The sequence below is a fragment of the Danio rerio genome, chromosome 22 (genome assembly GCF_049306965.1).
Source record: "Danio rerio strain Tuebingen ecotype United States chromosome 22, GRCz12tu, whole genome shotgun sequence".
Taxonomy (NCBI): domain Eukaryota; kingdom Metazoa; phylum Chordata; class Actinopteri; order Cypriniformes; family Danionidae; genus Danio; species Danio rerio.
In genome coordinates, this window is record NC_133197.1 from 9,696,269 (window position 1) to 9,718,565 (window position 22,297).

The following is a 22,297-nucleotide window of genomic DNA, read 5'->3' on the forward strand; positions in this document are numbered from 1 at the left end:
TTTTTATTTTGTAAAGCTAACTGTAGTTCATACATATCCTTAGTTTAGTTCGTGTTAGAACAAAGATCAAATCATATTATTTCTGACTGGATTTACGTACAGTGATTTTGTATTTTGTGATCTTGTCCAGAGTGTTTATGACAGTAATGATAGAAAGGCTATGACCGCCAACCTGATTTCACCAGGGCATGTGCATTAACGTCTATGTTGATCCTGGAACATCTATTCAGCCAATCGGAATTAGGGGAAACTTTTACAGTTTATGTTAAGTTTAGGCTAAATTCATTGTTGATAATATTTATTAAATTCACCTAAACTATTATTAATATTTCTTTGGGATTTGGGGAGTAATTACATTTATTGTTGGGTTTAGGGGTAGGGAATGTATATGGATTACATTTCCAAACAAAACATATGTTCCAGGATCAACATAGATGTCAATCCAGGATCGCATTGTTCTTTGCAAAGTTCAATTCAATTCATCTTTATTATTTGTATAGCACTTTTGCAATGTAGATTGTGTCAAAGAAGCAGCTTCACATAGAAAATTAGAGTAAATTAAAACAGTGTAGATCAGTTTTCAGAGTTTAAGTTCAGTTCAGATTAGCTCAGTTCAGTTCAATGTGCTTTAATATTCACTGCTGGGGGTCCAAACACTGAAGAGTAATCCATCAATGCAAAGCTCTAAAAGTCCCAAACTATGCAAGCCAATGGCAACAGTGACAAAGGAAAAAAACTTCACCAATTGGCGAAAGTGAAGGAAAGAAACAGGAAGTGCAAATACGCCAACACTAAAAACATTATTTTAAAGTCTGCTTGGGTGACTATTTCATTTGCAAGGTAACATTGGGCAGAACATCATTAACCTTGTCACTACAAAAGGCTTTTACATTATTTAGTCAAATAATACACTGAAATTAATCAGACAATCAGAATTAAGTGATATGTTTACTATTTATGTTAAATTTAGGCTTACAGATAGATCTATGCACTTCTACATAATTGTTATCCAACTATTATTCCCCTCTGGTTTTAGGAATAATTTACAGTTATGGTTGGGTTTAGGGGTAGGGAATGGATATGGATTGCATTTTTGAACAAAAAAAGATCGTCCAGGATCGACATAGATGTCAATTGAGGATCACATCTTACTTGGCAAAAACATGGCGTGTAGTATATGACAACACAAAAACATTACTTTAAAGTTTGCTTGTGTGACACTATCATTTAAGGTAACCTTGCGCAGAACATCATTAACATTGTCACTACAAATGGCTATTATGTTATTTAGTCAAATAATATACAGAAATCTTATTAAAGTCAACATATTTAATAACTTCCAATATAGTGTGGGTGTCCCGGTGGCACAGTGGGTAGCACGATCGCCTCACAGCAAGAAGGTTGCTGGTTCGAGCCCCAGCAGGGTCAGTTAGCATATCTGTGTGGAGTTTGCATATTTTCCCATAGTTGGCATGGGTTTCCTCCAAGTGCTCCGGTTTCCCCCACAGTCCAAAGACATGCACTATAGGTGAATTGAATAAACTAAATTGGCTGTGCCGAGTTGTGGAGCCTACACATTTCTCTGTAAATTAATATTATTTTTAAAAAATATATTTACCTCTATTTTTTTCTCTTATGCTTTCTGTATGATGTTGTGTCCGACTGTGTATTATCAATTGGCCTTTGTACAACTTTTTTCCCTTAAGCTTGGAGGCTTGAAGGGCATCCTCTGCGTAAAACTTATGCTGGATAAGCTGGCGGTTCATTCCACTGTGGCAACCCCTGAATAATAAAGGGACTAAGCAGAAAAGAAAATAAATAAATGAATTAATATATGAAGAGTTCATATGCAGAAACCTCTAAAAGCCGTTTGAAATTTCCTTCAAAAACAGAGCATTTTTATGAGGCACCTGTGTTTAGGTTCAGTAACATCAAGCTTACGGCAAAGAATACACTCTTTTAAAGGTTTTTCAAATTAAACAACTCAACATAAACATAGGAGTCTGAGATAAATGCTCATTTCCAATGGAAATGTCAGACGGCACTTCGAGGTTTTTGCATCTGAACTCATCATATATATGCTCATATATCATATATATATATATATATATATATATATATATATATACATGCTCTAAGAAATAATCAAAACACATGGCACAAATTAAACATTAACATTTATTGTTAAACTTCATATATTACAGCTGATAAAGTCACAATCATGGTATAATTAGACTAAGAGTCCATAAAGCATTATAATAAAGCATATTACACCTTTTAGGAGGAATAAAAAATTTGAACTGATCTGAACTTCACATTTCAAAAGACTAGAGTGGAACAACTTACTGTGATTTTAGACATTTGTTTTTTGTATGATTGTTCAGAGAATTTAAGTAAGCAAATTTTTTCCCACATGCAGGACAGGGATGCACTTTCACTTTCACATGGATTTTCATGTGATCCCTAAGGTGTCCTTTACGTATAAAACTCTTCCCGCACTGATCACACACGTGTCACTTTTCTCCAGAGTGGATCTTCTCATGCGTTTTCAGATGTCCTGGCTGACTGAATCTCTTGTCACAGTGTGGACAGTCGTATGGTTTCTCTCCAGTGTGAACTCTCTGGTGCCGCTTCAGTTGGGCGCCATCAAAAAAGGTATTCCCACACGCGAAACACACATGGTTCTTCACACCGCTGTGTCTTTTCTGGTGTTTTTTTAAACCGCTCAATTCCATAAAACTCTTTCCACACAAAGAGCAAACATGAGGCTTCACCTTTGCATGAACTTTAACATGATACTTAAGTGCAACGGATGTAAAGAAATGTTTACCACACTGATCGCAAGAAAACGGTCTTACTCCAGAATGATATCGCAGATGTAACCTGAAGGTGTCCAACTTTCTGAAACTCGTCCCGCACTGATCACACATATACGGCATCTCTCCGGTGTGGATCTTCATGTGGTCATTGAGGATGTGCTTGAGTTTAAATTTCTTCCCGCACTGATCACAGGAGTGCGGCTTCTCTCCTGTGTGAACTATTATATGTTTATTGAGATTTCCTTTATGTGTGAATCTCTTCCCACACTGATCACATGCATAAGGCCTCTCTCCAGTGTGGATTTTCATGTGTTCATTAAAGTTTCCCTTATATGTGAATCTTTTGCCGCAATGACCACATGTGAATGGCATCTCTACAACATGGGATTTCATGTGTTCATTAAGGTTTCCTTCATCTGTGAATATCGTCCCGCACTGACCACATGTGTAAAGCATCTTTGCAGTGTGAATTTTCATGTGTTCATTAAGGTTTGTTTTTAGTGTGAATATCTTATCGCATTGATCACATGCATACGGCTTTGTTCCCCGATGAAACTTCATGTGAAGATTGAGACTCTGATCACATGAGAAACTCTTTCCACACTGAGGGCATGTGAAGTGTACTTCAGGTCTGCTTTGGAAAGAGGGACTCATGGATTTTTGTCCATGTGTGTCCTGATGTTTCTCTACTGCTTCAAGGAGTTCTCCAGTCTGCCTGTTCTCCTCCATCAGGTCTAAAATGAAAGTGAAACCTTTCAAAAACGTTTGATTTTCCTATCTTAATGTATTGTATGATTATTAAAAACTGCAAGGCTATCTAAAGGATAGCTGAAAGTTCTGTAATATTATCAAAGATCAAAACAAAAGTACAACTTTAAATTGTTTGATTTTCAGGTGTCTTATGTGGATGTTATGCAATAAATCATTTACATCAATAGTCTCAAACTCAATTCCTGCAGGGCAGCAGCTCTGCATAGCTTAGCTTCAACCAGTTCCAACTCACACCTGCTTAACAGTCTCTAGTAGTCCTGAACATTCTGAGTAGTTGGATCAGATGTATTTGATTAGGGTTGGAGCAAAGCTGTGCAGAGCTGCGGCCTTCCAGAAATCGAGTTTGATTAACATCTAGGTTGTTCTAGATGTTTAAGCATGTCAGGCTTTATTCTGTGATAACATCTGCATGAATGTACTTTATCCCTTACTCAGCATTTGACATCACGTCAGTACCTTAAATAAGCATTTATTTTTGTGCATATTGTGAGCTTAATTATGCAGTGCTGTCTGCAAGAATTGCTTCAAGAAATTATTTAAGCTCTATAATGTTATAATAAAGAACCAAGTATAAACACCAACCTATTAGTTCTTCAGCATCTTCATGTTTTATTCTGCAGGATTGTGGACCATCCATGTTGGCGGTGTCCTTTTTACAGACTCTTCTTCACTTGCCATCTGGGGACAACAATCCAGCATTTATTGGTCAAATATTGTGTGAGGAGCTTCACTGAAGAAAACCAATGTGTGATACAAGAAGCAGAACTGACAAAACCACAGCAATAGATGTTATCACACTGATTCGTTCATAAACACAAGCCTGTTATATCAAGTCTGTTGCTTGAGTCTATATATTTTTACATAAATTCACTTATTACAAGTATTCATATTGTCTGTGAGTCAGTTTGGTTTTAACATCTGTGAAATAAAATGAAAATATTCCCTAATGCGCATTTCTATTGATAAAACATCAGGCTAATCTGACCCAAAACTAACAAAAACACGCGTTAAATTGTTTAGGTCGTAAGAAATTTGACAATTTTTCCTTACGTCGTTGTCTACTATGCTAAATGTGTATTCGGTCAGCAGAAGCTTGAAGAGACGAACAAACAACATCAGCAATATTGAAATAATCCAGCAACGACAGTGTAAATATTAATGTTTATTAATTGTGTAAAACACAAAGCTCCGTGAACTGTCGCTTACCTCAGCTCGGAACACAACAGACAACTGAAGGCGCCTGTGGTGACGTCATCAACGCGAGCCGAAAAAATCAAAACAGCGCCACATGTAGTTTTTTTTCTTTCTATTCTTGAGGCAAATGTAGTTCACACATAAACAAGGAATTATTAGTTTGTGTTAGAAGAAACAACAATCGCTTTTTAATTTAATATTCTGTTTAATTATTGTGTTTAGTGTACGAGGTATAACAGTTAGTATCAGTTTATCTTACTTTTTATGTTTGAATCCTTGTTTAGCTGCTTTGCATTTGAATGAGCTCAACTTAAACACACTTTTAATTGATTTATTTTTGTTGATTTAAATTTATTTTATTGATTTAAATTTATTTAACTATATAAAACAAGAACAGACTTTGTGGATGGTAGCTGAAAATAAAGGTGAATAGGCCTCCACTTCTTAAACACTCACACTAAAATAACTAATAAAAATAATAACTGGTAGCCTAATAGCCAAATATTTTACAACTGTACAAATATAGCTATGATTTTTCTTTTACAGTTAGAGTTAGAGTGAAGTGTCCCATTGTGTCCAATATTTTGAGTTTCATGTAAATAAAGAACATATTTAATTAATGTCTGAAGTTTTAACTTCAGATATTAAAGATTTCCTTTGCACACACTCATAATATATAAATACTGTAGCTAGCAACTACTTCACACCTATGTTTCCAATTTTACCGCAACTATCTGGGAAAAACAGATTGAAAGTAAACAGCATACATGAATAAGCATATTTTTGTAGGGAATAGACACATCCTCTAATCTTAAACATTAGGTTTATTTACTTGACAGTATCTGCTCATGCTGAGAAATCATTCATTATTGCATTATTAAAGTGTCCCAGTTTCTTGTCTGAACTTGTATTTTCCTTCATTCTGATTAAGCACTGCTCAGAAAACAGTATTTAGGTCACCCTCTGGCAGGATGTTTGTACAGTCTTTCCTTGTTTATATATTTTACATCTTGAGTGTGAAGTAGAGTTTACTAATATTACCTTTGTTTATATTTTAGCTCTATTTTTGAAATTATTCCAAAAATTTAAATAACAGGCGATGCAGTGGCGCAGTAGGTAGTGCTGTCGCCTCACAGCAAGTAGGTCGTTGGTTCGATCCTCGGCTCAGTTGGCATTTCTGTGTGTTTGCATGTTCTCCCAGCATTTGCGTGGGTTTCCTCCGGGTGCTCCGGTTTCCCCCACAGTCCAAAGACATGCCTTACAGGTGAATTGGGTAAGCTAAATTGTCAGTAGTGTATGAGTGTGTATGTGAATGTGTGTGGATGTTTCCAAGAGATGGGTTGTGGCTGGACGGGCATTCGCTGCATGAAAATTTGCTGGATAAGTTGGCGGTTCATTCCGCTGTGGCAACCCCAGATTAATAAAGGGACTAAGTCGACAAGAAAATTAATGAATGAATTAAAATCACATGCACTAGCTAAGCAAGGCTGATCCTGGTTAGTAGTGCCTGGATGAGAGACCGCATGGAAAAAGGTTGCTGTTGGAAGTGGTGTTAGAGAGGCCAGCAGGGGGCGCTCAAAATGTGGTCTGTGTGAGTCCTACTGCCCCAGTAAAAAGTGATGGGGACACAATGCTGTAAGTGGGCACCATCTTTCGGATGAGATATTAAACCGAGGTCCTGACTCTCTGTGGTCATTAAAAATCCCATGGCACTTCTCGTGAAAGAGCAGGGGTGTAACCCCAGTGTCCAAGCCAAAGTCCCTCAATCGGCCCTTACGATCATGGCCTCCCAATTATCCCCATCCATCAAATTGGCTCTATCACTGTCTCTCGACTTCACCAATAGCTGGTGTGTGGTGAGCGCACTGGCGTCGTTGTCCTGTGGCTGCCGTCGCATCATCCAAGTGGATACTGCACACTGATGGTGAGGAGAGACCTCCATAATGATTGTGAAGCACTTTGGGAGTACGGCCATACACAATAAATGCGCTATACAAATACACATTACATTACATTACATAATCATAAATAAAATGTGACAAATATGAATAACAACTCGAAACAAAGACAATATAGATATTAACTTGCTATGTTATTTAAAAAAAATTATAATACTAGAGAAGGTCATGTAAATTATGATATTTTAAAGATAAAAAACATATAATGTACATAGGATATTTATTTTTTAACCTATAATTGATTGATTTTTTTATCCTTAGCTGCAGTTACTTTATCATACACATATTTTAGTGAGATATAGAATAGCATATGACCACAAGGGGGCAGACGCGTGTAAATTACAAATTTGAATCTGTGAAACGTTATTGCATCGTGATGTCACTGCGTTCTTTTTTTAGAAGAGATCAACTTGCAACTTGCATGAAAGTACTATGCTACACTTTGTAATGTGTCTTTAATGCACAGATAGATGTGGTATATTATCTTTTGTAAAATAATTTAAATGCTAACGCTTACTTCCCTGCTTAAAAAAAAACAGCTTAAACCAGCCTAGGCTGGTTGGCTGGTTTTAGCTGGTTGACCAGCCTGGTTTTAGAGGGGTTTTGGCCATTTCCAGGCTGGTTTCCAGCCCTTTCCAGCCTGGTCTTAGCTGGTCAGGCTGGAAAATGACCAGCCAAATCCAGCTAAAACCAGCTTGACCAGCCTAGTTTAAGCTGGATATAGCTGGTTTTGGCTGGACGCCCAGCTTGGCTAGGCTGGTCAAGCTGGTTTTAGCTGGTCATCTCCCAGCCTGACCAGCTAAGAGCAGGCTGCAAATGGCTGGAAACCAGCCTGGAAGTGGCCAAAACCCTTCTAAAACCAGCCTGGTCGACCAGCTAAAACCAGCCAACCAGCCTTAAGCTGGATTTTTCAGCAGGGTTAGCTTTTCTCCTAATGAGATTGTTTAGGAACTCCATGGCAGGCGGTGAGCATCGTCAAAATGCTTGTTTTGAAAGAAGCACAAACACCCCTAGGTGTCAGAACAACTTGAAAATGGCCCATATGCACACAGCCAAAGGGCTTCCAGTGAACTGTCTTTCCATTACAAAACTGTCACGTTAAAGATCCGATTTCTTTAAAAATCAGCAATCTTCACTGCCTGTTAGATATAGGATATGAAGTGGGTCAGATAAGAAGCACAGCATTAAAGTCAATTTCCCCCGCCATGTGTTTAAAATATGACCGTTTATTTTACCCCAGTATTTTCAATGGAATTTCTGCGTTAGCTTGTTTCTACTGACGGCGCTAGCGGTTAACAGACTTTCATCTCATTTTGCCCTTGAACAACTAAATGAATGCTTAAGTCTATTTAACTGAATGTATTGTAATTACATTACAACATCGATGCTGTAAGAACAACCTTGTGAAATTGATAATACATTAAGCTTTCACCAGAAGTTTATTGTTGGCACAACTAGCTGTACATTGAGCCCATTATATACATAATTTAGTGAGATAATGATTAACATATGACCACAAGGGGGCAGACATGTCACATTGTGAACTGGAACGTTATTAGAACATGACGTCACTGCGTTCTTTACCAGAAGAGATCACAGTTTATGCAGCGGGAAAATAAATAGCGTCCCAAGGTTAGGGCAATAGCAACCCATACAACTTGCCAAAATATATTATGCCTGGGGCTTTCAAACTTGGTCCTGGGAGTCCGGTGTCCTGCAGATTTTAGCTCCAACTTGCCTCAACACATCTGCAAGTATGTTTCTAGAAAGCCTAGTAAAAGCTTGATTGGCTAGCCCAGGTGTGTCTTAGGCGCCGTTTACACTAATGCATTTTAGTTTGAAAACGCACAAGTTTTGCTACGGTTACGCCATCCGTCCACACTACGCCGGAGTTTTCCAGCGCTAAAAACAGAGCGTTTTGGAAACGCTGGAGAGGCCGTTTTCATTCTAAAACATTGCTGCTCCATCTCAGTGTGGATGGGGGAAAACGGAGACATCTGAAAACGGAGGCGGGACTGCAGACATTCGCCTCTCTGATTGGGGCTTTTACTCAATATTAAGATGTCTACACACAGTTTAGTCCTGCATCCTCTCCTTATAAGTTCAGACTTCGCAAGTTTGATATGGAAAACAGACTCCCGAGGACATGTCGGTAAATCTTCAAAGGGAACAGTGTAGTTTATAATCTTATTTACATCACCCTGGCTACATTGTTTCGCTATCTTAACAATAAAATGAAAACATGATATAAGGAACTGCCTATTTTTATATTGATATTAACAACTTAACAGACAGTAGAAATGTTGAGGCGTGGTGCTGCACATATGAGCGGCATCATCTTCACTGTATTTATATTTTTAACAAAACGGACCCTATAATCTGTCTTTAAAACAAACAGATTCTGTATCACATAAATGTGCTATATTATCTTTTTAAATAGTTTCAATGCTAATGCTTAACTAGCTTTCCTGCTAATGAATGAGATAGGAGCTCTATGGCAACCGGGAAGCATTGACAAAATGCTTGCTTTGAAAGATGCACAAACACAACTTGATAAAATGGCTGTGTTGACCTGTAGGGGAGCTTTTTAATTGCATTCATACAGTTTATTTTTTCTTTATTAATGTGTTTGTAAAGAAACTTCATGAATAATTTGATATTTAAAGAAACAGGAATTTTAAAATGACTTTAAAAAAATGTATAATGGATATATTAACGTTCTTATACATTTCCTTGAGTTTTTGTAGCTTACATCACAACCCTACATGTTTTGCTTACTGTAATTTCAGAAGAAGCAGCTCGACATTTTTCCATGGAAATCCCCCAGCTCCATCTTCCCCTGTGTTTAGGAAACACTGTACAGTATGGGAGGGGGAGGGGGAGGGTACAGAAACAGAAAATGGATCCTTTTGAAAATCCTTCCTGTATCTCTCTCCAGGCAATAACAAACCACGTAGCTCCCGCAGTTATAGGTGTGCTTTCTTTGAACAGAGACCTAGAGTCAATATTTGTAGAGGAAAGGACAAACATGGTAAATCGCACTTCGTTGGCACAGGAAGTTGGGTTTTTTTTAAAGAAAAATCTACCGCTCAACAATGGTCTGCTTTGAGACCTCTGACACAGGATGCGGTTTGGCAAGTGAAACAGTGACAGACCAAGATAAAAATACGAGCTTTCTATTGACGCACACGTACAGATTTGCAGCTTTGTCCTGTACCAAAAAGGTTTCCCAGCTTTCATTTTCAATAAAGGAAACATGATATCAAACAAACAGATCCGTTATAATAAAGGAAGTTAACTGTGTTTAAAAATAAATAGGGAGGTCTTAAAATGAGGAACTTGTTTATGACTTTTAACCCTTCCTCTATTTCATAATGTTCTCAATTGCTTCTTACACAGTAGTCCTGGTGCTTAACGTCGGAAACATCAGGGAATCCCACTTTATAAAGCACAACAAGCCTAGTCATACTGTCTGTGAGGGTTATATCAGCTCATGCTTACTGAAAACAACAGATCAAGTTACAGTATAAACACCACGCTCCTCCTTTAGACCTTCATTAAACAGGATAGAATGTAATGGATGCTCTCCATTACTGAAAATGCTTATCATTAGAAATGAGTGTTTACGCGGTGGTAAACTCAGAGGGTCTCCCTGAAAATGTCAGGTAAAATGCAAAACTCCCCGACCTTTGTGTGATGCTGTTACTCACACGCTATGCAAACAAAACACGGTTGACATAGATATCATTTGCCATCTGGGAGTCGTAACTTGGCAACATGACCCAACCGATAGCGTAGGCAAAACATGAAGCTAAAACAAGGAAGCTCTTTCCTTTTGCTGATCTCTTTGTTTAGTGTTGGTCTGTCTGATTCATAATGATGACTACAGACAAAGGGAAAAAGGGACTTTTGAAGGACAAAAGATATTTTGGAAGCTCAGTAGACAAACATTGCTCAGTGTATAGGTATACTGTAAAACCCAACAGTCAACTCTATCAAATGAAATGAGTGTAGTTAACAAAACATTTATTGAAAGTTAATTCTACTCATTTTAAAAGAGTTTTGAACTCAGTGTTGTAGGTAATGAATTAATTAAATACTGCATTACTTCAACTTAAGTTCACAGTACTCATATAGATTAGTTCCTTAACTCAAATAGTTTGTAGCAATCGATTTCTTCAAATGGTTTGGGCTGCCTTAATTTTTTGGGTTTTACAGTGTACTGTAGAAAAGTAAAGTATCTCTGTGATCTGCAGGAAATGGTGGCCTACCAGAACCCAAAGTGCGAAAAATTGGGGTTTTGTGAAATGCATCTCTTTTTTTAATCAATATGTGACTGCCGCTCTTTGTAAACGTTATATTTTAATGTCTTCTGCTACTTTTTATTTGGGCCTATTGTCTGTCTGGGTGATATAAATTTAAGTAATAATAGTAAAAATAATTCCTTACTTTTATATAGCGCTTTTCTGGACACTTGAAGTGCTATTGGGGGGGATTGCTGAAGCATATCACTGTGGCCCCCCCAAATGTATAGACCCTTAGCAACCCCCCCCCCCCCCCCCCCAACGATGCCCCTGTATTTCAGTATATGTTTTGATGTTATCTAGTTTTATATTTATAACAGTGACAATAAACTCTCTTCGTTGATTTAAAGCTGTTAATAAAACACTCTGTTGACACAACACATTTACAGTAAGCAGTTCTGTTAGCATTAAACTACTTTCTAATGGGAAAACCAGCTTCACCTGCAATATCACTAAATGACAATTTAAGGAATAGTTCACCCAAAACCATTTACTCACTATTTACTCTCCCTAATGTGGTTCGTAAACTTACTTTTGTAAGTTTCTTTCTTTTGCTGAACACTAAAAAAGAGATACTCAAAATATCTTATTTAGTATTTGCCAATAGCCTACTGGTAAAGTGGGCTGTCATATAGCACTGAGGTGCTCAGGGTAGAGCTGTAATTGGGCCATAAAAGTTAGGGTGGACAGGGCCCGAGCCCGATAGGATTTGGCCAGAGCCTGACAAGTACAGTTTTAATTGAAAGCTTTTTAAAAGCCCGAACCCGTTTACAGCCCAACATTATTCAAATGTGCACATGCACACAGCTCTTTTGCCTTTTTATTAAGAATGAGTCATTTACGTGTTTTAAAATTATTTATTTGATTTGGTTACTTTATTGCGCTAATCGAAATGCATCACATGACTGTTTATTCATTAACCCGGTTTTTTCGAGTTCGGGCAAAGATCTTTAGCTTTAGCTCACGGTGACCTGAGTTTTGTTGGAATATCAAGCCAATTCCATGCGTGTTTAATAAGAAAAGGTCTGGAGAGGGTTTTCTTCAATGCCAAAAATATTAGTAATTTATTAGATACAAATGAATAATTCAATGACAGAGCTCTGGGATACGTTACCCCAATGCAATACAAGAATTACATTCAAGAGGTTTGCAACTACTATGCATTTCCTGACTCCAGCATATATACACAACTGATATTAAAAGGTGGAGTTTTGGTGTAACATCACTTATCCGTCATTCTGCAGTCTTTTGGCTCTTGTAACCCCTAGACATACTTCCTCTTTCTGCAACCCTTCTAGGCATACCAGAACTGAACAATTACATGCATCTTTAATACATTTCACATCTTCTACAAGCATCAAGACAACTTGTGACATGTCTAGACAGCAGTCTGGAACAACCCTAAATTTATTCTTTAATTATTTCCTCTGGTCAGCAGTTCCTCTAAAAGTATGCAGCACAGTAAAAAGAATAAGTGTGTCAGGTCAACATGTGCTATTATACAAAAGAAAAAGATTTATTAATCTGTTGTTAGTCTAAACATTTTTCTAATAAAAATTAAGACACATAAGTAATAAAAATAAATTAATTTTCCTGCAGTTTGGTTCCTGGCTTGTGGTCCTTTGCTGATTTTTCCCCCTTCTCTATGCTGCCCATGTATTCCAGTATTATCACTACTGCCCTGAATAATAAAGGTGAAAAACCCTAATATATATTTATATATATTCATTTTTTTTTCTTTTAAGCTTAGTCCTTTTATTAATAAACCACCAACCTATCCAGCATATGTTATATGCAGCATATGCCCTTCCAGTTGCAACCCATCACTGGGAAACTTCCATACACTCTCATTCACACTCATATACGGCCAGTTTAGCTTACCCACTCATCTATAACGCATGTGCTTGGATTTGTGCGAAAAACCAGAGCACCCGGAGGAAACCCATGCCAACACGGAGAGAACATGCAAACTCCAAAATGCTAACTGATCCAGCCGGGGCTCGAACCAGTAACCTTCTTGTTGTAAATCAATTGTGCTACCCATCGTGATGCCCTTTATATATATATATATATATATATATATATATATATATATATATATATATATATATATATATATATATATATATATATATTGTGTTCTACAGAAGAAAGAATGTCAGACAGGTTTATAACAAGTGATGAGTAAACAATGACACAATTTTCAGTTTTGGGTGAACTGTCCCTTTTACATATGATTCGTTTTTTAACCTTTCCATCACATTCATTCGGAAAACCCGAAAGAAACCCATGCTGATATGGAGAGAACATGCAAACTCCACACAGAAATGCCAACTGACCCAGCCAAGGCTCAAACCAGTGACCATCTTGCTGTGAGGTGATCGTGCTACCCACATTGCCACCTTTTCCATCACCTACAATTTGTATTCTTTCAGCTGATTGCAAAACCAACAATATTCTCTCTTTCTGCGAATAGTTTTTATTATTAATAATGCTGCACATTTTGTCATTTGCTTTTGTGGTCCTAAGTAACAGCAGCTGACATTTAAACCTGACTTGTATACGTGTGAAAGAAGCACAAGTGCATAGATGCTGCGTTTTGGTTTTGACCTGCGATTGATCGTCAGTACATTTCAACAGGAAGTGGTGGTCACTTAACGTGATGCGACAGACGTTCTCATGACAGGCGCTTCAGTCCCTGTGACCTAATTAGGTGTATGACTGCGCTAATCTGATCTCATTTTTGCACACTGTTGATTACTATTTTAGTACTTATCAGAATAATCTATTTTCTCTCAGTGTCTTCTGGAGGGGCGCATATTAAAGAGTGAACTGTGCAAACTTTTGCAACTTCTCTACAAACATCACAATGAGATCTCTGATGGCTGAGTCAGATCATAGGCCTGGGTTTTTCAGTGAAGTAGAAATGAAGAGGAATGGACTTTAGATTCAGAGAAGAACTAAAAACCACAGTGATGCTTGTAGAGGGGTTTATCATTCACATCAAGAAGTGTGCACTGCAGAGCAAAGCACGTGCAAGAATTCAATTTAGACTGCGGAGTGAGCAAATAAACGCCCTATAAATGAATGCTTATATTGCTTTTTTATTTGCAGCTGATTTAACCAGTTTAATCTCCTCAATAATGCAGTGCAGTAACTTTATGTAATCTAGGTCAGGGACTCAGGGTACTGTACCTATATGTTATGTACCAAACTGTGGTTTGTTTCAGTGGAATGTGCAACCATGTGCACAACAATGAGAAATGGTTGCGCGGTGGCGCGTGCATGTGTGGTACCAGAGCAGAGTGGATGAGGTGCTGCTGATGGCTTGACCCTATTTCTGTACTATATGATCTTCAAATAAACTATAAATAACTGTATCATAACTGTATTTTTCATTAAAATGTCTCAATTAATTATTACGCTGTGAAATTATTTTTAAGAGCATTATTACTATTTAATGACATTTTGATTCATGACAATCATGATTATAAAAGATTTATGACGAGTTTTGCTGTCTTGGTAATGTCAAGTTGTCGTGACAAAGTCAAAAACGGGGTGTGATTTGTTTGTTTATGTCATAACAATGTCATGTTTGCATTTAAAATTTCATAACTGAGCAAATGACACTTAATGACAGTTGTTATATGCATGCATTTAATCTCATTCACATTCTTGATGTGTCATTTCATGATCATAAAGATTTCATTACAGTATGAACACCCCTTCAAGTAAAGTATTAAACTCTAAAATACAACCCAATTCTGAGTGTAATACGGACTCAACCAACAGCTAGGTTAGATTTAAATTAAATTAACAGGACCAAAATTAACCCAATGTTTGAGTTAGTCCATATTTTACCCCAATTTTTGTTTAAATAACCAGCATTTTGAAGAGTGTACTACTTTTTCTATTTTACCTTATAGATACTACTACCTTGTTGGAAATCTAAAACAAGGGGGAGCTTTGCTTCAGGATATGGTAATTTCATCCAAATTAGAGTGTTTACAAAAAAGAAACATAATTGGGAAACGCGATTTTCACAGAGCTCTGTTGGTAATGACAGAACTTTCTATGGCTTTGGTTTCATAACAAGTTGTGAGCTGATCTTGTCAAGCAACTATCTCACTAAATACAACTTAAAAATGGTTTATTCCTGCTTCAAGATGGTTTTATTTTTATATTCCAACACAGCTATAATCATCCAGCTAAAATGAAGACTGTTAAAACGTTAAATGGTCAGTTTTACAACAGGACAGATCATTTTAATACAATTAAGTTATTTTTAGTTCTCAAGATCCCCTATAGTCCCCAGTTTGCAAACCATACCCGTGCTCGTGCATCTGGCTTACAGGGCGGTGCTTTGTTTTTCTGTACTATTCTCAGCAGTCGATTTCAGAGTTTGTGAGGACGTTTTCAGCACCTCGAAAATAGTTTTAATAATTGCCTTTATTTAAAGCTTCTAAATGTGCAAACAGTTTTAGATAAGGATTTAGGAAGCATCAAAAAACCGTCTTTCGTCTCTTGTAGTTTTACCTCCGCAGGCAGTTCTTCTCGGATTACATCATCATGTTCAATTTAATCATCTTTACGGCAAAATGTTGAAGATTTATATTAGCAAAGCCACGTTATGCCTGTTTCTGTCGCTCATTCGAGGTAAGTGTTCCACGTCTTTTCGACTTTTGCCGTTTTTATTAATATCGCAGCTTCTTTAAGTGTGGTTATGTTCACAGTCATTTAATCTCACTGCGATCTACGTTGGAGCATATGACCCAAAATCATCATGAAATTTCTCACGTTTTAAGTGTGTGACTGCATTATAAGGATAACTGCAAAAGACTGGTTTAACAACATACGTAGCAGTGGAGTTGATTGGTGGGAATTGGTATTGGAATTGGAATGAATAAATAGGTATTCAGTTATCCGTCTCCAAATACTGAAAGTTCAATTTATCCTTTATATTGCTTAATATTAGATCGCAAAGTAACCAATATCTCATAATTTACCACTCATTTAACACTAAACATGACACTATTTCTAAAATAAATATCTATAAATCTCAACTAAACTTTTGCAATGCGTGTTTGTACAGGTAATTTGCTATTTGTATTGGCGGTTAATGCTATTTTATTAAATAAAGTTGAATGTTTTTAGTTTCTTTGTTTCTTTTCTTTTTCGTGTTCCATGCATGCAAATTTAGGCCTGCAGACTCTTCTTTAATGAACTTCTAAATATTAGCCTAACCATCTCGAAAATGTTTTCAAGGTAAGAATAGCCTAGCTAGCACGCTGAAAAAAAATTAATTTGAACATTAAAAAAATGCTATGATGTTAGTGTACAATATCACAATTAAATAAAATATTTTTAATCTTTTTAATGCCAGAGACCACAAAATATGATAATGGTTTACAAGGGATTAATTAAATAATTTCATAAAGATTCAATTTAATTTGTGAAAAAGCAATATTACGAACAAGTCTAAAGAGAATTTGGAAAATAATTTACTAAGAGCATTTTTACATTTTCCTACTCATTATATTACTGTACCTTTTATTGATCAAACATTAATGTTTGTAAATACTTGTTTTATTTATTATTTACTTCATTCTGCTTTGTTTCTATCTATTATAGCGTATTGTAAACATATTTAAAGTTATTTTTTTTTTAAATCATATTTTGTATTATTTTATAAATATATTTACTATATTTTATCAAATTTGTATTTTTTTATTTTATATATGTATAATAATAATTTTTAAAAATGGTTTTACTTTTATTGTTTTTTTTCATACAATATACTATAAAATGTATCTTAAATTTTTATGTTTTTTTCCCCTAAATATAATTGCGTATCACCGGCACAACTTTGCGGCACATTAGCAGTATGTGTAAGAAACATAATATTTATGTCAATTATTATATTTTTTGTGGTGAAAATTTGTAATAAAAATATTAGTAAAAAATAAAATTTATTTTAAACAGTGACAAATGTTTGATTTCTCGGACAAGAAGCATTCAGATTCTTATTTTTATTCATTTATTTTTTCAGAAATATCTACTAATAAATTAAATTAGCAAACTCGCTATCATATGTTATACTTTTAAAATCTTTTCGTGAATGTGTTTCAGGTGTGTTTGGTGCTGATGCGGATGAAGTGAAGTCAGTATCAGTGACTGAGAGAGATTTTGTCACTTTAAACACTGATGTTACTGAAGTACAGAAAACTGATCAGATATTGTGGATGTTTGGACCTCAAGAGACTCGTATTGCTGAAATACATAAGCAGAGCATTGACATGTTTGACAGCAATGAGACATTTGGAGACAGACTGAAGATGAACAGACAAACTGGATCTCTGACCATCACAGACATCACAACTGAACTCTCTGGACTTTATAAACTGACCATCATTACCAGTGGAGGAACTACTTATAAGAGATTCAGTGTTACTGTTTATGGTGAGTTCAGTGTCACTCTGACACACTGATTTATTATTTTATAGTATTTTCTGGTTCGTTCTGGGCAGAAATTCTGCAAGTGGAAACTTTAAAGAATAAAAATATTCTACTATATCAATTATATAATCATTTTACCTGCTGTCAGAAGTAGCACAGATAAAATTTGCCTAACTGTAGATTTGCTTCATTACTTTGAGCTATAAATAATAAAATCTTGTATTTTATGTTTTCTAGCTCCTCTTCCTGTTCCTGTAATCAGCAACAATACCTTAAGCAGTCAAAAACCATCCCCAGACTCCAGATGTTCAGTGTTGTGTTCAGTGTTGAATGTGAGCGCTGTGAGTCTCTCCTGGTACAAAGGAAACAGTGTATTGTCCAGCATCAGTGTATCTGATCTCAGCATCCGTCTCTCTCTACCTCTGGAGGTGGAAGATCAGGATAACAACACCTACAGCTGTGTGGTCAACAACACCATCACAAACCACACCACACATCTGGACATCAGTCAGACCTGCCACACAAGTAAAGTTATGTCAGTGGTGATCACTGCGTATTTACTGATCTGCTCTTTTTCTTCAAATATTATGTAAACGAGATGAATGATGGAAATCCAAAGTGACCTGCTTTCTTTTTATTGTAGAAACTCCACCTGCTGCCATTTTCCTCCCTCTTTTAATTTCTGCTTTAGTTCTGGCTGGACTTGCTGCTGCAATGTACTTCTTATATAAAAAGCACAAAGAAAAAAAAGGTACGACTCATATTCATGTTTTATAACAAAACAAAAGCATTATTACTATTGCATTGGGGTTCCAACAATTGATGTTAATGTTTGACTCTTTTAACTCTTTAGTTGATGGTTCCAAACCAAGTACGCAAAGACTGACAACAGCCCAGACTGAGCAGACAGATGATATAGAGATACATTATGCCGAAGCAACATTTCACCTTCAAAATAAACCAAAAAATGTAAGCCATTAACATGCATGCCCATCATTACATCCAATCAAAACATTACATTTTGGGAGCTTCTATTGAACACAAACTGAGAATTTTTAAAAGAATATCGTGCTATTTAGAATCATTATAATTAAAGATTAATTAAATCAGTTAAATAAATAAGATCAATTAAAGAACCAGGACTCTCAAGCTCTCAAACTCCAGTGACGGAAACACTACTGTTAACACCATTAATATAAATTAACATATAGATATTTATGACTAGGCATGGGCTGGTTTAAGATTCTGACTTATGATAACCTCGGAAAAAAATAAAATGGTTTCACAGCATCATGATTACAGCTCTAAAATATATATTTTTAAATGTCTGGGATAAAAAAAAACCTTTTTCCACATTGAAAACAATATAATTTAATTTAAGAAACATTTTTTATATTTTCTAACAGTAAACACATTAGGCTAAATAATTCAAATGAATCATTGATTTCTGCTGTCTTCACTGGTGTCAATAACACAGATTTCTTTACATCATGAAAAGGCATCTTTGGATATCTTTTCATTCTTTGGATATAATCTGAGTCACTGCACTGTTCAGGTCTATTATAAGCATGCATGTTGGTATATAGCAGATTTGTTTTTCAACTGTTTGCTAAATTAGGGGCTGACCCGTAGCTTTGATGTGGAGGTTTCTTTTCTGCTGGAGATACTATAAAACTAAATAAGTCATTAGAAAAACGTGTACAATAAAAAATTATATATACTGTAGAAACGGTATAACAGAAAATATTTGCAGTTTTAAAACCTTTACTTTTCCAAACCATGGTAAACCTTAAAAATGGCTTTCGTCCCATGACTATTTATGACTGTGATATTTCAAGTCTTCCAATGTATTGTAATAGATTTGTGTGAGGAACAGTTCGAAAGCAAACTTTAATGCATTTATATGACATCATAATTATTATTTATTCCAAATATTTATACAGAAGTATAAGAACACATGCATTCTACATTTAATGCCATTTTTGTCACTTATTGAGATATCCGATGAGTCTTGAAGATGAAAATCTGCTCTCAGGGATATTTCCAATACCTGCACTGAAAAGTCACCCTGATACTCTCCAGAAGTGTTCTCTTCTCATTTCTCAATGGAATTTTGTGTTTTCTTACAGAAAGCAAATGGGACTGAGGAAATTATATACTCCAGTGTCAACATGATCACATGATGACATGAGACCATCCATTTAATTTCAACACAGTGCTTATGTCTGGATTTGTGCTTAAAAATCTGAAAAAGGGTAAAGGAATTCAGATGACCATATCGTGGGACTTTTTTTTTATTTTGTAAAAGAACCAGATACATTAAAAAAAAAAAAAAAACAGAACTTAACATAATGAATTTGATTTGACTGGCTTTGTCTTTTGCATATCCAAATAGTCCTATGACAAATATAGACACAGTTGAAGTCAGACAGAATTATTTGCCCCTCTTTGAATTTTTTTTTCTTTTTTTTATATTTTCCAAATGATGTTTAACATAGCAAGGACATTTTCACAGTATGTCTGATAATATTTTTTTCTGGAGAAAGTCTTATTTGTTTTGTTCCGGCTAGAATAAAAGCAGTTTTAAATTTTTTAAACACCATTTTAAGAGACAAAATGTAGCCCCTTTAAGCTATATATTTTTTTGATAGTCTACAGAACAAACTATCCTTTTACAAAAACTTGCCTAATTGCCCTAACCTGCCTGGTTAACTTTAGGCAGTTAACTAGTTAAGCCTTTAAATGTCATTTTAAGCCAGCCTGATCTCACGAGAAAACATAAGTATTTTACGTTTTGCCAGTTTAGTGGCTAATTCGTAGGAATTCGTACGATTTCAGTCGTACGAAATGATACGATTTTAAAAAGGAGGCGTGGCACCTAACCCCACCCCTAACCCCAACCGTCATTGGGGGAAAAGCAAATCGTACTAAATTGTACGAATTAGATCATACGAATTCATACGAATTAGCTACTAAATGAAAAAGTTACGAATTGCCGTGAGATTGTGTTGTTTAAGCTGTATAAAAGAGTCTTGAAAAATATCTAGTCAAGTATTATTTACTGTCATCATGGCAAAATTTAGAGATGAGTTATTAAAACAATTATGTTTAGAAATGTGTTGGAAAAAAAAATCTTCTCACTGTTAAACAGGAAACAGAAAAAATTAACAGGGGGGCTAATAATTCTGACCTCAACTGTACATGTGCATAAACACTGACAGTCCTATTGAGCTAAAGCTAACAGCAAAACAAGCAAAAGCTCAGAGAAATATGGGATATATATTGTGTATATTGTTAGAAAATAGGAATAATTTTTTTTATTATTTTTGTCTCTTTTTCTTTGAATCAAACAATTATTTGTATAGGTCATGTAAGGGTCATATATTAACTGAACTCCTCCTGTTGTGTGTGGGATGCGGTGCATACTAATTAGCGTTTTTGCAGAAGTAGATAAATGCTGGTTTAACATTAAATTCAGCTCTGCAGAAACTCCTTGTCTGAAGAAAGGTATTTAAACTGAACACAGAGTACAAAAAGTTTTATGCTTTTATTGTTGTGCAGAGAATTCATAGAATAAGAGGACTTATGTCTGGGGTGCGGCCAATAGAGGACTGAACAATGATTGATAAATGATGAATTTCACTAAACTCCTCCTGTTAATATCAGCTGTCTATACAAGTTGAAGTCAGGAAAAGAAAGGGGTCGCGCACCTCCTTAATGTACCTTTTGCATTGCATTGAGGATAACAGAATTCTGTGAATCGATTTATTCATTTGTATCCAATAAATTGTTACGGTTTTTGACATTATAGAAAAACCTCTCCTGACCTTTTTTCTTGAACACGCGTGGAATTAAGTATTCCAACAATATATGTAGAACCACAGAGTTTTTAATATATATATATATATATATATATATATATATATATATATATATATATATATATATATATATATATATATATATTAAATACCACAGTGGACATACAGTTGAAGTCAGAGTTATTAGCCCCCCTGAATTGTTAGCCCCCTGTTCATTTTTTCCCCAATTTTTGTTTAACAGAGAGGAGATTATTTCAGCACATTTCTAAACATAATAGTTTTAATAACTCATTTCTAATAACTGATTTATTTTTATCTTTGCCATGATGACAGTAAATAATATTTCACTAGATATTTTTCAAGACACTTCTATACAGCTTAGCTTGACATTTAAAGGCTTAACTAGGTTAATTAGGTTAACTAGGCAGGTTAGGGTAATTAGGCAAGTTATTGTCTAATATATATATAATTATTATTATATTATATATATTTATATAATTTATATATATATATATATATATATATATATATATATATATATATATATATATATATTTTTTTTTTTTTTTTTTTTTTTTATTACTTTTATTATTATTTGCTCAGTTTTGATGTGCTTTACACAGAAAACTGCTCAATATCTCCTCAGGGTTTCTCATTTTATTGGTTCTTATGTTTAACAACTAAATTCCAGCACAACCTATCTCTTCAGTTCCTGTCTCTGTGTAGCACTGCAAGTCATTACATGTGCCATCATACCATATAACTTCAGACAAACCGGCTTGCTTAAATTTAGCACACCTCTTTTTACTGAACCACTGATTCATGTTTTTGCCCTAGTTTAAACAGTAATTTATTTGTGTGCAGCATTTTTATGCAATCAGAAATCAATGTTATTTGTTGTGGTTAATAATATTTGCTTGAAAACAATTCCCATGACTGCTGTCTTTCCAGGATAAAGGGTGTGGCATCTGTAG

General features: G+C 35.4%; 2 protein-coding genes across 4 annotated transcripts; one reads left to right on the forward strand and one right to left on the reverse strand.

Moving 5' to 3' along the window:
- Positions 1–2,160: 2,160 nt before the first annotated feature.
- si:ch211-222k6.2 lies at positions 2,161–4,836 on the reverse strand. 2 transcript variants are annotated; one of them, NM_001386816.1, is made up of 3 exons: positions 4,797–4,836; positions 4,173–4,268; positions 2,161–3,553 (listed from the first exon to the last, which is right to left on the reverse strand). In NM_001386816.1, exons 2-3 carry the CDS (start codon positions 4,225–4,227, stop codon positions 2,514–2,516), a joined length of 1,095 nt encoding a protein of 364 aa, NP_001373745.1. In that variant the 5' UTR covers positions 4,228–4,268; positions 4,797–4,836; the 3' UTR covers positions 2,161–2,513. The 2 variants fall into 2 exon arrangements, with proteins under 2 accessions (NP_001373745.1, XP_068072399.1); XM_068216298.2 differs by having other exon boundaries at positions 4,641–4,822.
- Positions 4,837–15,371: 10,535 nt separating this feature from the next.
- si:ch211-222k6.3 lies at positions 15,372–19,822 on the forward strand. 2 transcript variants are annotated; one of them, NM_001083059.2, is made up of 6 exons: positions 15,372–15,702; positions 17,176–17,505; positions 17,740–18,027; positions 18,146–18,253; positions 18,356–18,471; positions 19,632–19,822. In NM_001083059.2, the coding sequence occupies exons 1-6, from the start codon at positions 15,645–15,647 to the stop codon at positions 19,683–19,685; spliced, it is 954 nt and encodes a 317-aa protein (NP_001076528.2). In that variant the 5' UTR covers positions 15,372–15,644; the 3' UTR covers positions 19,686–19,822. The 2 variants fall into 2 exon arrangements, with proteins under 2 accessions (NP_001076528.2, XP_021324957.1); XM_021469282.2 differs by lacking the exon at positions 19,632–19,822 and having other exon boundaries at positions 15,425–15,702; positions 18,146–18,252; positions 18,354–18,451.
- The last annotated feature ends 2,475 nt before the right edge of the window (positions 19,823–22,297 follow it).

Bases quoted from the DNA above. Each gene is read 5' to 3' on its own strand.
- si:ch211-222k6.2 (NM_001386816.1), bottom strand. From the start codon at position 4,227: ATGGATGGTCCACAATCCTGCAGAATAAAACATGAAGATGCTGAAGAA. The intron at 3,554-4,172 runs GTTGGTGTTTAT...CTTTCATTTTAG, and splicing joins AGATGCTGAAGAACTAATAG to ACCTGATGGAGGAGAACAGG.
- si:ch211-222k6.3 (NM_001083059.2), top strand. From the start codon at position 15,645: ATGTTGAAGATTTATATTAGCAAAGCCACGTTATGCCTGTTTCTGTCG. The intron at 18,028-18,145 runs GTAAAGTTATGT...TTTTTATTGTAG, and splicing joins CAGTCAGACCTGCCACACAA to AAACTCCACCTGCTGCCATT. The intron at 18,472-19,631 runs GTAAGCCATTAA...GTTTTCTTACAG, and splicing joins TTCAAAATAAACCAAAAAAT to AAAGCAAATGGGACTGAGGA.